The following is a 16,252-nucleotide window of genomic DNA, read 5'->3' as shown; positions in this document are numbered from 1 at the left end:
GCCCGAAGTCTACTGACATCTCTTCAAGCAGCACACTTTTCACTATGACTACGAGCTGCCTGGATGGTTTATAGGCCTGCAATAAGCAGGACAAGATTAATTATTAGGCAAAATAGCTCTGATGCCATACAATTTCCCTTGAACTTTAGGATCTAGGCTCTTCTGCCATTTAAATTAAATCTCTGCCTTTAGGGCTGAAAAGGTTAACTAAGTGAAAAGCTATGGAATTATCTCTGCCTTAAAGCTCAACCTCAAAAGGGAACTTGTACCCATTTTAACTCTCCTTGTGCCAGTATGGTTAACCTAACCAACCTGCTTGTGGGGACTCCCACAGCAGTATTAGATGGGCTATTTAGATTAGCTTTCACAAGGAAAAAACTAAATCAGAAGTTCCCATGTTCTACTACATACAGAACTCTGTTCGAGTGCTGGACTGCATACAAAGATCTGACATAACTGTGCTCACAGGGGCTCCTGCGTAGGCAAATGTAATTTATTTCACTTTGAGGCTTTATTGGTACAAAATACTTCCATTTTAAGTGAGCTCATTAAACTATACTATTTTGCTATATTAGTATTCTACAAACACAGGATACTTCGGGTTATCATAAGCCCATTATCAGTCCACTTAGTTTAAGAGAACTACAATAGCTATATGCATTTATCCCATTTCTATGTTTTCTTACAGCGCAAGTGTCAAATTCGGTAGGCATAGGAAATGAAAGATTTAACATATAGAAAGGACGGCACTCTGATAGGTGCTTTACCTGAGAGAAGTTTTACCTTGCAGTAGTAATTCCAGTATGTTTATACTTTGGTTAAGAATTAACATCTTTGTTCAACAACCAAGTAGGATACAAACACACCTGGGCCACCCCATGGACACCATCATTTCCGAAAAGGGGAGCAGCCCATAGGTCAGCAAGACAAAAATACCCGCTCATTAAGTTAAAGAAATTTAGGAGACTGAAGAAGGAAAAGGAGGAAATGTGGGTAAGAATAAAATCTTAACATAATGGATGCCAAGGAAGAGTTTGAGTATAAAAAGAAAACAGGTGGGTATGCCTAGGGATGCAAGATTTGTGTAAAACACATCTTCCAACTACGCTGGTAAGATAACCAGCCGAAAAAAAAAAATTGTCAGATGGATTAAAAATACAGCAACAGAAATATTTGGACATGATCCATTTCACCGTTGCTTACCTCAACTTACAAACATAAACAACTATGTTGGGTTGTGTTTGACTGATTTATTTATTTTTACTTTCCCTTAGCTAGAGTTTGTGAAAACATGATTTCAGAATAACTGGCAAACAAAATGTCCTTTCACCCTTTTGAGGTGATCCTTAAAACTAGAATCCTGGATCATTCTTGCAGCGCAATTTTTTTTACAGTTCATATTCAAGACACACTGGAAACTGCAAGCATTACATATGCAAAAGTAACTGTAAAAATGGATAACATTGATGTTTCCATTTCAAAATCATTAGCAATGACTCTCAAACCAAATACTGGTTCCCCACTGGATCACTTCAAGCTTGGGGATCTCTCTGTGGGCTTTTTGAGGCCACACATGCAAGGTCTGTTGGAATTTGGGGAGAGGAGGAATGAAAGGAAAAAAAAAGAATTGCGTAGTGGGGAGTTGCATCTATGCCTGTCAAACCGTATTTCAGTTACACTCACAAAACATTCAGCAGCATCATCCATGATGCCCAGCTGGAAGCGTTGCTCATCCTGAAATGTCTTTGCAAGAGCAGTGCGCAGGGCGTCAGAAGGCAGTACCTTCTCACTGCTACATTGAAACTGGTTGAAGATACTCTAGTGAGAAAACAAAAAGATAGTTAAGTTACTGTATTTTAAGTTACTGTATTTTCAAAACATTACTCAAGTTATCTGAAAACAAACAACAAACCTTTAACTCACTTGGATCAAGCAACACACAGGTATTTGTATTGTAAAGGGACTACAAGAGAAATCCTAAAAGCTCCTCCTTTGAAATCATATCCACCTTTGTGCATTCCTTCCTTTCCTTTCACATATCCAAGGGAGAGTGAGGAGCTTAGGGGTAAATTTCCCTCAGTGTCAGTCCCCCTTGGATCTTCCCCCATATTTGATTCCTGAAGCAAATACAATGGACATCAAAAGTTCCTCACTTTTTATTCCTATTTCTCCCTCTCCAGTTCACTTTTTCACTCCCGTCTTGGTAGCTTTCTTCTTACACATACCGCCTTCTTTCCGCCTTCAAGCAACCCTCTCCAAGTGTCTCAGCCCTTCAACAGCCACAACCTGCTGCTTTCGCTCTTTAAGGAATTTACTTTCTAGTAAGTCCAAGAAGTGGGTAAGAATTAGATGGTTTTTGGGTCAGCATGCAGGAGGGAAAAGGCACAACATGAACAGCAGTTCCTATGTATGGCCAGCTGTTTGCTTGTTGCCATAAACTTGCATTTTTATAACTGTAACTCACAGGTCATCTGGGTAATCATTTGCAAGGACGAGTAGTTCTATAAAGATGCATCATCATTTAAAGTGTGAATTATATCCATGAAAGTTCATATTCCCAACTGATTAAAACCCCACTTTTATTTTGGGTGTGTGTGAGGTATCCAAAAGATCTTCTGAACAGTGATTTAACTTTCATTGTGCCCCTCCTACAATAACAGGAACATAAGTCTGTATGCAAGATCCTCAGTTTAAGTAAAAACTTCCAGCCCTTATTTTCATACAAGACCATTCTGTCTCCATCACCACTCTGCTCTGCTTTCTACCTCATTTCATATCACAAGCAACCATCTTCATCAGTGTCAATCTCAAAATTCTGCTTGCCCTTTCCTATAAAGCTTCCCTCACAACTTCCCTAAAGATTGCAGAAAAGCTCCATTCTTACTGCAAGAGAAAAAAAGGATCATCTTCAATTGTGCACGACTTGGCTTTTCTGCCTTCTAAACTTAGTCAAACAAGGAGAAAGCCAGCCTCAAACTGGTTTGCCAGTTTGGTTTTCTTTCAAATCTATACTGAGAATCTGTAGCAATGTCGACTCATGTATCACTTTCTCCCTTAATTACAGAAAGCTTCTCCCCAGTATACTTAGGATCTATATTAACTGGAAATAAATAATCTGAATCTTTCTCTCCTCTAACTATTCTTATTTGTTTCTTATCAAGAAACAAGCAGGTAAACTGGGAGAAGGTTTGCCAAACTGTGCAATCTCGGCTGCTTTGAAGAAGCTGAAAGAGTGCACAACACAGCTGTCGCTGCACAGTCAGCAAACCAACTTCCACGTCCCTGCCATTTCTGGCTGTAGGAATGGTAAAGTTTATAGCATTGACATATTATCTAATATAGGCGTATAATGCCCATCTCTCTTTACTGCTATTTTTATTTTGGTAGTCCTTTACGGTGTTCATTCATGGGTAAGGGCCCACTGTGATGAAGCCCATAGCTCTTCTAATATTGCCTTTATTAGAGTATCAAATAATTATGACGAAAGTGGTAATGAAGAGAAGGCTGTGAGGCAGTAAGTCTCACACTTCATGAATTAAGACAATACCTCTCCTCAGTTACCTTTTATATATACATATATAAAAATGGGAAGAATGACAAAGTCTCTGTACTTAGCAACCTTGATTACCATTTCTGTCACTGTGATAACAGAGCAAGTTTCATATTTCTTTAGTAAATTTTCTCATTTCAGTGGACCTTCAAAAAAAAAAAAAGGAAAAGAAAAAAAGCAGTGAAACATAATTCCATCCTGCTTCAGCATTTTACATTAAATAATTTAAGAGCACTTGAAAATACTCATGACTGCTTTGGAAATGTGTTTATTCTGGTTATCATCAATCTCACTTCATAGATCTGGAAACTAGGCACTCGCCTAGCAACTGGCACACAACCTCGCTGCAGGGAACTGATGGACAGGACCCAGTTACCTTCAATGAGAGCTCTGAAATGGCTCTCCACTCTCGGTGGGGAGGAGAGAATCAATACAGGCTCCAAACTAGGTAAAAGCAGAAGCAAGCAAGCAAACCAAAACTCTCATTTTAAATTTCCATCTTTAAAGAAATAGTATACTTTACTTTTACCCATAACATATCTGCTAGTTAACATAAAGAGATCCAGTAAGGAAAAAGTGATCCTGATGATTATAAGCAACTGTTTTTCACAAGATCCTGCATTTTAAATTTTTTTGCATCACAAAATAATTACAGCCTTCACAATTAAAACCAAAAAACTTTCATTAAACAGCAGAAAACTGTGAAATCTGTTACCACAACCACAGAACAGAAAGAATTCAGTAACAACAAAGAATTCTGCAGAGTTCTAATATGTAAAAGATCCCAATATTATATAGAAGAATGCATCCTAAAATTTGTAATGACACAGCACACAATGGTGTAGTCTTATTTAGATTACAAGGAAAAAAGTCTTAAAACCAGTAATTATGCATTTTAATCTAATAGAGATCAAATCTTATCATGTCATTGCACGATACAGTTCAGAGCACATTGGAACACAGTGCTCGTAGGAAGTTCCAAGAGTACCTCAAATGGAGTCAAAAGCACTTTGAACACAGGGGGGTTTGGTTTTTGTTGGGTTTGGTTGGGGGTTTTGGGGTGGGGTGGGTGTCCCCTTTTCCTTATTTTTCAAGATAGGTTCTTTGCTCACCTTCAGAACAGGTCTTTCTTGTCTCTCAGCCTTAGATGGACAGGTGTGGCATTTCCTGCAGTTTCATCTTTAAGTTATCTTAGTCAGATCTCTCTCCTTAATTTTAGGTCTTGCCCTTGAGTGATACTGTTAATCACTAACATATTTGTTCCATATGCAGGTCTGAAAGCCAGCTGGCTGCAGACCAAGAAAGCCCTGCTGATTCTGCCCCAGGAGTTTTCATGACACCTTTTCTCCAAGCACTTCTAGAACTTTGTAAGAACTTTATATATGAAACATTCAAACTTTTTTCTCTTTAAAAACTACTTCACCTGAATTTGAAGATAGTCAAAACCCCATTAGTGTATTCACCACACTGATGAACTCTCTCAGTGGCTGCACTCCAACACAAATGAACATATCCCTAGCAGCAGCAACAATATGAAAAGACACTGCTAAAAGCTTCAGACACAAGGGAAGTCTCTCCTGTTTTACCAGTTTTCAGTAACTAAAATCAAGGATGCAGAACCAAAAAAACCCCCAAAAACATACATTAGCTTAACACAAAATCTGCGCAATTACTAATATTGAATTAACAGTAGTACTTTGATTGCTACACTGATAATCTATTCTTGGCATGTTGGTAAGTCTACGAGCCAAGACAGAGAACAGCATGAGCAAGGGATTTTTCAGATAGGAAGTATGTCTTCTGGTTACACTGCATTCCTAAGGTCTATATAAAAAAAGAAGTCCATCTCCCTCCATATCCCCTTTCCTACAGATCTTCAAAGGCCTGGAAAGAGTAGCAGAGACAGCAGAATTAGGAAGCACAAGTGTTCTTTAAGAGGAATAAATTGCCAAAGTCCATCTAGTTGCATCTAGTCCTCCTCCAAGTACTAAGTCAAGATCAACTACAATTACACAGTTGACCTTTCAACAGCTTGCTCTCAGAGGCATCCAAATCTGGAAATTCCTTAACCATCCCAGGCAATCTATTGTAGGGCCTCACTTGGCTTATTACCATTCAGAAGGCTTTTTCCTAGTTTTGTAACTGGAAGCTTCGTGTCCTTTATGCTACAGGTCTGGGCTTCTGACATACATCAGAACACAGACTTGCAGAATTGGCGGTCTCCCAAAATAACCTCCTTCACCTTGGGAAATGTGGGGATCAACATAAACTTTCTAAAGCTTCAAAGGAAAATGACCTAAGGTTTGAGGCAAGGAACCTTTATCATACAACTATTCAAGTTAAAACACCTGCCTTTCTATTACTGAATGCTAAAATTCACATGCACAATCAGAAAATGATTTGTTCTTCATTTGGTTAGAGAATAAAGTTAACCATTATTCTTTGAGATAATCCATGCGATTGACATTTTAGAGTTCTTTTAAATTTTAAAGATTTGGAAGCTGAAATATCTGTGAATCCCCCCACAGTTTACAAGATCTGCTCCAAATTATCTCTAACAGTGTTTGGAATCCATTTTCTCCCTAGAAAGAAGTATTCAATTCATTTGGGGTAAACTGACATCTGGTATCTAACCACACTGATGAAAAATCCTAGACTTGATACACATGCACATATGACTTTTTAATCAAGCATGTACAAGCAGGCTGGCGTAAGAGTAAACCGATGACTGAAGACAACAGGCAACACCTACAGAATCAGATCAGTGTCCACACACTGTAAATTTGAGTTCTGTCCTTGGCAGCTTTCTAAGAAGTAATTATTCTCTTCCAGCATTGTACAAAAGCTCCTTCTGGATGGGGATATTGCTGCAGCTCTAGTGGTGTGGTATTTTTTTCACAGAACATAACATGTTCCCCCCCAAATGCTTTAGTATTCCCTACATTAATAGTTTCTGCCTTTTAGCAAAAGCTACAAATATTAACATGGCCAGTGCTCATCCTTCTCTCGCTGGTCAAAATATCAATATTATTCTTGCTGTCACTCAGTTGTGACAGGTTTTTGTTTTGGTTTGTTTTTTTAACTTTCTCTCCATTCCAACAGCATGCCCTTCTTACTCCATTCCGTTCACTGGACTTTTTCTCGTCTACAGTATGTAATCTCTCATCCAGAACATCACGCTCTTCTGATGCAGCCTCTTACTCAGCACAACAGCCTGTTTCAATAAAAATTCTGGCTGCTAAAATCACTTCTCTCCCATCCAACCACATCAGCCTCCACCCACACTATTTCCACTAGCTCACATTTCATCCCCACATTTCCTCCTTTTATATTTACCTTCAAGGGTGCAAATAATTATAACTCTAATTGGTTTTGTGTCTTTGGATCTCTTTCCAAACCTCCAAGTCTGATAACAATCAACTTAGATTTCCATTATTCCTTTCTTTCATTTTTACTTGCACTGTGCCCTAAACATTAGCATAAGGTCCCCAATATGGACTGTAGAGTCAGGCACCCCTGGCTACTACCAATATCAAATAAAAATATACTTTCCAAGAGTTTTGGTTAGGAAGGTGTCAGGAAAAGAAACCCAAATCACAGAGTGTCCACATCAACTAGGTGACAATTCATTAACTGCTTGATCAAGATCAAAAGAGGCAGTCATTACTTGAAAGCTTCAATTACCAGTTTATTAGCTCAGGAAACTATACTTGCTGCTAGTTTATTTGTCAGACAGTTAACTGCAAATGTCAACTGAAAAAAAGTTTAAACAATAAAAGTAATTATTTTATACATTTTTACTACTGTTTTACCCTGAAATACCATCCCAATTTGGAAAAAAGCACAAAACAAGAGAATGAAATCTTTGCAACCAACCCATTACTGTCTCAACCATATAATGAACCTTTCATAACAAATCCCTCCATTTCAATCAAGTGGCTAATCAAAACCACAAACTATAGTCATTCCACTTCTTTAAAGCACTCTAATACCCTATTGTTCTCAGTTTTCACCTTAGAAAACAGCATCATTTCTACACAGAAAATTCACATTCTTCCTGCTTTTGTTGCACATGACTAAATTACAGAAAAGACCAGCCCTACTGGAATTTATCAATCAACAGAGCATTCTTCTTTGCGAACAACAAAAAACACTCTGTCCTATATCCTGGCACTATGGAGATCCCAGTACAATCCCTGGAAGGAGAACAAACTCTCTGTGGCATGCTCAGTACAGTGGACGGATTTCCCCCTTCCTGCCCTCTCCCAGCTGTGATAAACAAACACCAAAGCAAAGTCATGCTCTAGAAAAAAGAAAATAAAACAGAACACAGTAGACTTCAACATTAATAATAAATCAAAAAGCTGTTCCAGTGTTACGGCAGGCAAACCACAACGCAGTAAAGACAGCTTGTGTACTGAAAAAACACTTAAATAATGCCACATCTTGAGAAACAGTGTTTGGGATTCCAGCACAGAATCTGCAGCGCTCTTGTCTTTTTATAGCTGTTGATGCAAGGTTCCTTCAAAATAACCAATGAACGTATGTCTGGAATGATTTCAAGGTTCATTTTGTAGCCACATAAACATAGCCAGGTAGCATGGCAAGTTTTAAAATCACTTCCAAGATTTGTGCAATGGATGTCTTCAATGTGGTACAAAAAAAAAGGTGATTTGGTATCAGGTATGACATTACTGTCCTGTGATCCCTCATTTTATAATAAGTAATTTAAAATTACAAATAATATTTATAGAGCTAGCTGAGCATTTACAGTAAATACTGTGCATGACATCAGAATCCCTAGAAACAGTTGCAGGCAGCAAGCCAAGAAAGTGTGGAAAAAATACAACTTCTTTGGTGTTATTCAAAGGCTAAATTTAGCTTAGTGAAGACTATCTTCCTCTAAAGTCAATGGGAAAAGAATGTCACCTTTAGAGCAACTGTTCAAAGTAAGGGAAGAGGGTGAACCCTCTCTGCACAACACAGGAGGTATTAGGTATCCTGTGAAGGGAACCTGGAGTAGAGGGGGGCACACAACGTAGACTCTTCCCTCCAAGTATTGCCCCTTTCCCAGGCCAGGCTGGAATCTGAACATGCCAGCATGCTTTGGAGAAGAGTAAACATGTCCTGCCTCCACCTTGCTTGGTCTGGACAGGTATTTCGGGCAGATCCACCTGACAGCATGCAAGGCTAATTACCTCTCCCCAGACCCTAATGGGAGATTTTCGCATGGTATAGAGCTCCAAATTCTTGTGTTCCCACCGGATCCAGCCATATCTTCTCCCTCATCTTAGCAAAGCCTAAGGCAAGATTCAAGAGAAAGAAGATGTCAAAGACCTGGAGGCTAAGCTGGCATTACCCTGGCAGGATAACAGTTAAAGACTTCCAGAGCAGATAAAAGGGCTGGGGCAGGGGAAGAGATGAGCATGGAAGGGAAGGGATGATCCTGCTACACTGGGACACAAAATGTTCTTGGTGATGCTTGCAGTAGTAGATGAATATTAAGCACATTATCCCATTTGGCTTATACAAGTTTACACATAGTATGTGCCAGACAGTCAGACTTTTACAAGAGGGGAAAAAAAAAAAAAAAAAAAAAAAAAGAGCAGTTTGAGAACACTGATCCAGAGGGCAGCAGAGAACAAGTAAATACCTTAAACAGCCTTTTTCTCCCCCCCCTCTACTGCCTGCCTAATGAGTTTATGAAGATGAATGTGACCATGTCCACTGTTTGGGCCTATCCCTTGTGCATACCTTTATCATTTAGTACCCCTACCGTTTCAGTTGCATGCAAGCAAGACAACCTATGTTTCTGGTGTTTGGGTTTTTTTCGGGGGTGAGGGGAGGTTCGCATCCCCAATTTCACTTAAGAGTTAAGTGACATCCTTTATTACTCATCTTTATAATATTATTTGACTTGATAACAACATAAAAATGGGGGAAATTTTTCAAACATTTATGTACACACATCAACATTTTTACACAAGTTAATAAAGGTTGAAACTTGTCATGATCTCACCCCAAGAAAAACATAAAAACGTGAGTTGCTTTATCCACATAAAGGAACCAGGAGTAAAACAGTTCTATAACTTCTAACAGACAGATTTCTACATATTTTTTTCTCTTGTATAGTTTTATAATAGATGTCAGTAAACTTTCTGAAGGTTCTGGAATAGGCTTGGGCAGAACACACTGAAATTTCCCATGAAGAACAGACTGTAGTTAGAGAAAACACTAACATTTTGGGTTGGATTAAAGACAGTTGGAATTCATTTATTTACTTTGTCAAGTATCGGTTACTGCCCATATTCAGAAATACTTGTCCAGATAATTTTTCACTTGTTCACACATTTGTTCAGAGTTTTTCATTGTACATTGAGTTTTGTGAGCTATAGGAATTCTGCACACAACCAGATGCAAGTTTTGTAAAATGTGCGAAAGTACTAGAAGATTTGGTGCAATGTTATAGCTTTGTTGGAAACTAAGGATTGTAACACCTTCTGGCTAAGCATGGCATTGGTAAGAACTTCAGATAGGAAACAAACCAAAAAAATCCTTGCGGATATCTGGGAGCAAAAAGAGAGAGCAGCAATTTTTTTTAAAAGCTGCTTAATTTAAAAAATAAGCATATGGCTGCAGGCATACAATTTGTGAATTCTGCCACTCTACTTGTCACTTCCAAGTTTATAATAGCATACTGCACACTTCAGCAAGACATCAAAAGCAAAGATTTTATCAACAAAACTAAAGACTCTTCAACCCAATATCTGCTTTTAATACATATATTCCAGATATCCAGTCATCTTCCAGTCTTACTGTAGTGCTTTCCCCTCTCATACCGGTACTGCTAATCCAGAGGTATCTTTGGCCAGAATTCATCTTTCAATACCAGTTCCACAAAGGTTCATCCTCCCCTTTTTCCTATAACATCACTTCCCGCCCCCCTCCTCTTTTTCAGTACTCTTATTCAGAAGAACACTTAACTATTATCTTTATACTAAAACCTCTCAACTCTGCCTCAGAGTCCAGCCTACTTTCATTCAAATGGCAGAACCTGTCTCATCTCCTGGTATTTCCTTGTCTTATCTTGCTGTTAGGTTAAACACCAAAACAGCAAAAGCTTACATTCATGATAATTTCCTAAATCCTTTTCTTTCTGTTCTCATCTCAGCTACCAAAGAATGCCAACAATCACTTGGCAATACTCGAGGGCATGATCCAAGAATTAGCTTCAAATTATTTATCCCACTGAACTTAATGAACCCAAACCAGATCATGCCTAAGTCTTGCCACTTCCTTATAAGGAAGGGGATATATTTAATACTCCTCCATCTTTTCTTTGTCTGGATAGCTGTATTTCTCACTTCGGATGTGCTATCTTGCTCCTAACCCACTGTTACATCCTCTTCTGATGATACTGCTGTAAATATCATCCTGTCTTAACATTTCAACAGATATGTCTTGAGACAAATTTCCCTTCAGAAGAAAATTACTTATCTTCTTTCATGCCTTAGTCTCCCCTTTGCTGTTCTTTTGCAAGGGAAAACCCCTCAACAACAGTCCAAAAACTCACTAGATAACTCATTTCAAGCCTGTCTCTACCAGAGCACCTGTAAAGTCACTTCACAGTAGCAAGACAGCTGTTCAACTATAAATATTGCCTGTGAGCTTCAGATTATCTTAATTTAAACCTTGCACTCTCTATTTTGCCATATTTGTAAGACATGCTGTCTGTCCTTTTCATTACTGCACACAGAATTAATGACACAATAAACTCTCCCACAATGAATTTATATATTTAGTTGGATTTTACAACCCATTTGTGATTAAAGAAAATGTCTCTGTCCCATCAATTTCAGAAAGAAAAAAAATCACTGCTCAGGAAGATTAAAGCTGTAATTTTCATCGTGTTTGCATCACGTCCATTTCTCCCACAAGGTTAGAGGGAGCCATGGGCTTGAAGTAGCAAAATTTAGAAAAGACGGCACAAAAACCAGAAGCGCTAAAAACTAATGGGTAGAGACAAATGGAGATGCAGGATTGTACAATTTACTCAAGTACGTAACAGTACTCAGAACCAGAGCTAGCATCTAGATCTTAATGTCCAGGCAGCATCTATGACAGCCAGTTATTGTATCTGCATCTACAAACAGAACTGACGTTTTTTAAAACAGAGACCACAAAGACCTGAGCCATTTAATGCAGACATCAATCCTTACAGTAGAAAATACCTTTTAGTCTTACATAATCAACAGTTTTGAAGAGAAAGGCTTAAATCTAAATGGCCTTCTCCATGTTGACATTTAAAGTAGCTCTGTAGGAAAGGTAACTTCTGAAGAGCATACTAACTGTATACAGTATGGTATTTATAAACCAAATGATAAATTAGACAAAAGAAAACAAACTGATGTTTCACTGACAGAACTAACCTTTGAAACAACATGAGGGCTCACAATGATCTGCACCCCATTGATAAGAGTCCTTGTATCTGAAACTTTACCTACAGTATTTTCACAATTCATTGGCTTACACATATTTTAAAAACAGTACTATGAGTGTCTTGGGCCAGTATTTATGAGATTTACCTTTACTCTCACAAATTTCCAGATGCAAGTTAGATTACACATATTAATCAAGTATGGAAATATTTCTGTTCAATTTTTTAAAAAATTGTTTTTAATTTATTTCCAACTTTTACCTTAAGAGCACAGAAGATGCAAGAATCGCCCATACATTTGTGCGTTGTGATTTGCCGGAAACTGCGGCGAAAAATGTCCAGGTGCCAGAGAACCTGAAATACAGAAAGGGACACAGCCAATTTTATGAATATATGAAATAAAATACTGCATAAAGCTCTGATTAAAATTGCACATGCTAAATAATTCCAGAAGTACACTAATGTCAGTGAACATCGCTTAAATTGGGATGCCTTTTATCTAACTGCCAGTTAACATTTTCGTCTTCGCTCCTCAGCTGTAGCATTCACATACATTAATTTACAGTAGGACACCCCTCTGAATTTCTTGCCATGTGCTTTTACATTAAAAAAAACTCGCTGCTTTGTCCATGTGGCCAACTGAAGCAGCACTTGCCCTGACTGCTCCCCTGAGCTAGCACCACAGCCGGTCGTTGTGCAACCATGCCGTGAGGCTGGGCAGAGCTGCCAAGGACACCCCACCGACTGCTGGGGCCAAAACTCGCCCATCCTTCCACCTCCTAGGCAGCCGCCTTCTTCTGAGCAGAAAGCCCAAACACTGGAAAAATGGAGCGCCAACAGCATATGCATTAACAAGTTCTTGCAAGTCAAAACCATAAATTACTAAAAGCTGTTATGCCCAATATTATCATTAGTAAGTGTATTTGCATGCCATGATTACTGGCAGATTTCTAACCCTAAGCTGTGTGGGCAGCTATACTTTTTCTCTCAGGACAGGTATGGTGGTAACACCAGGTATGTGACCAGGCTATTATATGTTCTGCTAGCAATAGCAAGAGGCAACATTTGCTGTAACAGCACCAAGTTTTATTCTTAATTTTTACCACTGAATCTGTGCAATCTTGGGCAATTATCTAAATTTGTATATGTAAAATAGCAACAATGCCAATCTCTGAGGTGTTTCACAGTTGGCTCTTTATACATAAATGTGGTGCGTGCTGGCTATTTCACCTTCAACTAACGATAACTGGACTTTCTTCTAAGCCTCAGAGCCACCAGCCTTTCAGGAGGCAGAAGCTTGCACTGAAAGAAGCCCTGACCTAAATCATGTCCTGCCAGGTTCTGCAGAGCAGCAAGGTCCAGGCTGGCATCTGACTGGCTAAATGCTTCATTAGCATAAACACAGGAACCAAACTTATTTCTTATGAATTTGACCAGAGCAACTGGCTAGAAAAAATTTAGCACTCTGAAAAATGTTGTGCTGGTTCCAAGAAGTGTTTCCAGCTGGAACAATTTGTTAACTGAACCATAGTGCACAAACATTACCTAAAATTATATTTAAAAAGACATTTATTGTATATTTAATCTGTAAAGTCACCCAAAACTTCAGAATTGTCATGGCTATGTTTATACTCAAACTCTCCCTATACTTAAGGGCCTGGGAAGCAACGTAAGCCTTGGAACCATCTGATTACACACAACATTCCTGAAGAACTACTGCAGGCTTCACAAAAGGACAAAAAAATAATACATTTAGGAACGAATCCAATTTTTTTATGTAATTGCCTTTGGAGTTTATCTTAAATGTTTCCAGAAATACTTAAGAGCAAGGAGCAACAAACATTCAAAAGCCTCTCAGAGTAACACTGAATGTTAAAAAATTAAGATAAAAAACCCAGAAGTATATATTTTATGAAATGATTACCATCTTGCTTTTTTTTTTTTTTTTTTTTTTTAAACTTCAGCTTTAACTGTAAATATTTTTGGTATCCTATCTGTCTTGAGCTTTAGAAGAAAATGGTTTATGTACAACACTGAAGGCCAGGTCTTACACTTTCACCTTCATGTATAGCATGCAGCTAGTGTTAGGCTCTACTTAGTTCTGACCTAGGTTTGGCAACTCAGTATTAGGAAGCAGCTGGTGATTACACCTTACAACTTAACAGAAACAATTAATGCGGTACATCACTGGAAATTCCACTTTTCTTATTGTAAGTTCTCCTTGTACCTAGTCCTGTATTTCATGGCATATTAAGCCTATTGAGGGTCACTGGTATTTCTATTTGTATTATTTGCATCAGGGGGGTATCTTGAAGGCTGAAGTTAGTCAAGAACCTAATAGTGCCCACAGAAAAAAAGACAATACACAGTGACACGGTCTGTGCTACACAGACAAATCATATGAAGGGATGGAAACTGATGTGAAGAAAGGGTTTTAAACCCTGCAGCCAGAAGGACTGAATCTCAAACGTCAGACCTTCAAAACATCTAAATGGTGACAACACCACTATAGAAGCCATACCACTCCACTAAATTTTGACACAGGAAAAGGTTTTGCTTCTAAATTGAAAGGTAAAAGACTCAATCATCTAAACTAAGCTACAAATCAGCAGTTAGAAAGAAAACTGGACTACATAAAATGATCTTGTATAGGTATTATCAAACCTTGAACTCGACTGGTTCAACAAAAAAGTTAAATTTACTTTTAAGAAGTAGACATACTGCAAGATATGCAATATTCTATTATTTTAGAATAATTTTACTACATATATTTTCAGATTTGGTTGACATATTACAAGTTTACACAAACAAGAGATTCAAGTACACTAAGATGACTATGTGAATGCTGTTGATTTCACCAGGAAAACCTGAAAATTAAAAAAAGCTGTTCTATAACTCAACTAATCTGCATTTCCAGATGTAACTTTGTTCTATCTAGGACCACAACCAGTTATGTAGTCAAGCCTAGCTATACTTGTTGCACCGTTGAGCCTAAGAAAATACTGCAACAGACAGAGAACAAAGACAGAAACACTTTTTATTCTGTGCTCTTACCTGTAGCGCACTATTCAGGAAGCAACTGTTCTGCCCTGGTTCATTGCTGAGACCTTTACTGGGTGCTATTGAGGTTGTATTTCGTGGAGTAAACATGGCCTGTACATTCCCCCGACCCACAGAAAAGTAATTTCTTTTCCAAGACATCTTCCAGCTTCAGCTGCAGAATATGCAGGTTTAGGCTAGCAGAGTATTTGATTTGATCAGACCCTTCCTTTCTTTCTTTCTCCAAAATTCAAAACTGGAACAACATCCAATCTTCTTTAAATTTTAAACAGAATTTATCCTTTCATCAGGACACAAGTAGTTTGCTGCTTTTAAATCCAGCCCGGGATGCTGTTTTTCATTTGATGTTTATGTATGCAAAAACCTCTTTTACAAGCAGCCACATACACAGTTTGTGAAGGGAGGGAATCCATGGTCATGCAAGTTCATCTGTTATGCTGCTTCTCCCTTTTCCAAACAGGCAGTGACTTCAGGGAACAAATGGCAAATAAAGGAGGTCCCAGAATCAAGAGGAAAAAAAACAACAGCTACCTCCCACACCCCAAAACCCCCAGCTTCTCTAATCCTTTTATAATCCTCCTGCAGAAGATGGGAAAAATCCAATTATTAGTAAGGAAACAAAGAAACCAAAACCAAAATAAAACCTTGGCAGCTCCCTTTCAGTTACATCTGTCTTGGGTGATGAAAGAGACATTATCTTCACAGGGGAAAAAGAAGCAACTCCAGGACTTGAGAACGAAGAGCTTTAAAGTAGCAAGAAGTCTCCAATACAGTTCTTCTAATTCTGCATGTGATCTTTACAAGTTTCTTCTCCTGATCCTCCTTTTGCAATTGGAATGCCCAGCCGTACCAGAAAGCTTGAGAGAGAAAAATAATCAAAGGCTTGCGTCATTTAATTACTCTCTTGGTTTTGTGGTGTTCTGCCAAGACCAGCGTTGCCTCACCTCCCACAATACACTGAATCTTCTGAGACTAAGCAAAAAACATAAACCTTCCTCCACCCAAAAAATAAAATAACATGGAAAACAACAGAGAACTCCAAGAAAAGTAAGAGCAAGAGGGATGGAGTATGTTGGAAGGGTTAAGAAGGAAGTTAGATTAAAAAAATAAAACAGAACATTAATGTGAATTCCATGGCAGTTTTCATACATATCATTTACAATCTTGAAGTGCTAAATTTCTTTAAGATCTCTTAGTCATTCAAA

General features: G+C 38.3%; 1 protein-coding gene across 9 annotated transcripts in view; it reads right to left on the bottom strand.

Annotated features, from left to right (window-relative positions):
- The window catches only part of USP54 (ubiquitin specific peptidase 54), a 106,271-nt gene that overhangs the window by 38,178 nt on the left and 51,841 nt on the right, over positions 1–16,252 (bottom strand). For 8 of the 9 annotated variants that reach the window (XM_052798582.1, XM_052798581.1, XM_052798578.1 and 5 more), the window contains 3 exons: positions 15,042–15,904; positions 12,249–12,341; positions 1,684–1,818 (listed from right to left, as the gene is read on the bottom strand). In XM_052798582.1, coding sequence (XP_052654542.1) covers positions 1,684–1,818; positions 12,249–12,341; positions 15,042–15,188 — 375 coding nt within the window. In that variant the 5' untranslated portion in view covers positions 15,189–15,904. Of the gene's footprint in view, positions 1–1,683; positions 1,819–8,748; positions 8,797–12,248; positions 12,342–15,041; positions 15,905–16,252 lie in introns of those variants that run through there. The other variant, XM_052798579.1, reaches the window with a different exon arrangement.

This window comes from Harpia harpyja, chromosome 10 (assembly GCF_026419915.1).
Source record: "Harpia harpyja isolate bHarHar1 chromosome 10, bHarHar1 primary haplotype, whole genome shotgun sequence".
Taxonomy (NCBI): domain Eukaryota; kingdom Metazoa; phylum Chordata; class Aves; order Accipitriformes; family Accipitridae; genus Harpia; species Harpia harpyja.
The sequence above is the reverse complement of the archived record's forward strand: the minus strand, read 5'-3'. Positions and strand labels throughout refer to the sequence as shown.